A 1,381-nucleotide genomic window follows, 5' to 3' on the forward strand; every position below is an offset into this window, starting at 1 on the left:
GGTATTTTATATATATATATATATATATATATATATATAATAAGGACGTCTCACCCGGGCGTCCAGCAGCAAGTTGTCCGGTTTGATGTCTCTGTGGATGAAGCCCAGCTGGTGGATGGAGTCGATGGCCAGCACCGTCTCTGCGATGTAGAACTGAGTGGCCTCTTCCGTCAGAGTGTCCTTCTTCATCAGCAGCGTCATCATGTCTCCTGCAGAGACAAACGGGGGACGTCAACACCGAGCGGGACAGGAAGGACAGAAGATGTTTGGTAAAGACGGGACGAAAAAACATCAAAATATGAAAACATTCAGTCAGGACAGCAGCTTCCAGCTGCTTCGAGTCACAAACCCGTTCAGACCCGGGTCACCTGACCACATCTGGGCGGAGCTTAGTCTCCGTCTCACCTCCTGGAAGAAACTCCATGATGAGGTAGAGGTTCATCTTATCCTGGAAGCTGTAGAACATTTTGACGACCCAGAGGCTGTCGGCTTCCACCAGGATGTCCCGCTCGGCGCGGATGTGTCCGACCTGCAGACGGAGGCGGAGTCAGGACGGGCGAGAGAACTCGAACACGCCGGCGTGAGTGGAAACAACCTGACCTGCTCCTTCTCCAGCATGTCTGCTTTCCGGAGGATCTTCATGGCGTAGACGTGGCCTGTGTCTTTCTTCTGAACCAGACGGACCTGCAGGCAGAACCCGAACAGAACTCTGACTTAATTATCTAATATAAACTGAGGAACGATTTCAAAATCGGAAAACTTGGTTTTAGGAGCCATGTTGTCATAAAAAGTAAATATTCTTCAGAGATGTCGAGTATTTTTACCTCTCCGAAAGCTCCTCGGCCGATCACCTTCAGGGACTCGAAGTCCTCCAGTCCCAGCCGAGTGCGCTTCAAACGCAGAAACTCCGTCTCCTTTCTCGCGTGTTCGGAGCGACGGATCCGTTTCTGACCAGAACCAACATTTACAGAACGCCGTCATGATCAAGGATAGATTTCCAGATCAAAAACCGACAGGAGGAGGAGTCTAACTCAGGGTTGGTTTTAACTAAAACATGAGAAGATTTTCAACTCAGGAGCTCAAAAATATCTTATTTCTCACAGCAGGACGAGAAACCTCAGATGTTTCAGACGCTCACCTCTTCATCGGCCAAACCCTCCTGATCCATCACCTTCTCCAGCTTCTGCTGCCTGAGGAAACAGATTCATTCAGCCTCAAAGTTCCGTCCGAACGAAGACAGAAACGCGCCGAAATACCACGACACAAACAAAAACACGGCATTATTTACTAAACAACAAATACAACCAAACTGTGAAGAACTGGTTCCAGCTCCTGACCCAACAGAACTTGGTTCCAGCTCCCGATCCAGAACCTGGTTCCA

At 49.1% G+C, this 1,381-nt stretch overlaps 1 protein-coding gene across 4 annotated transcripts in view; it reads right to left on the reverse strand.

The window, feature by feature from the left end:
* Positions 1–1,381, reverse strand: part of stk38a (serine/threonine kinase 38a) — an 11,801-nt gene that overhangs the window by 5,553 nt on the left and 4,867 nt on the right. For all 4 annotated transcript variants that reach the window (XM_037976860.1, XM_037976856.1, XM_037976858.1 and 1 more), the window contains exons 3-7: positions 1,139–1,190; positions 825–947; positions 601–684; positions 406–529; positions 55–209 (exon numbers count right to left, since the gene is read on the reverse strand). In XM_037976860.1, coding sequence (XP_037832788.1) covers positions 55–209; positions 406–529; positions 601–684; positions 825–947; positions 1,139–1,190 — 538 coding nt within the window. The remainder of the gene's footprint in view (positions 1–54; positions 210–405; positions 530–600; positions 685–824; positions 948–1,138; positions 1,191–1,381) is intronic.

This window comes from Kryptolebias marmoratus, linkage group LG8 (genome assembly GCF_001649575.2).
Source record: "Kryptolebias marmoratus isolate JLee-2015 linkage group LG8, ASM164957v2, whole genome shotgun sequence".
In the NCBI taxonomy this organism is placed as follows: domain Eukaryota; kingdom Metazoa; phylum Chordata; class Actinopteri; order Cyprinodontiformes; family Rivulidae; genus Kryptolebias; species Kryptolebias marmoratus.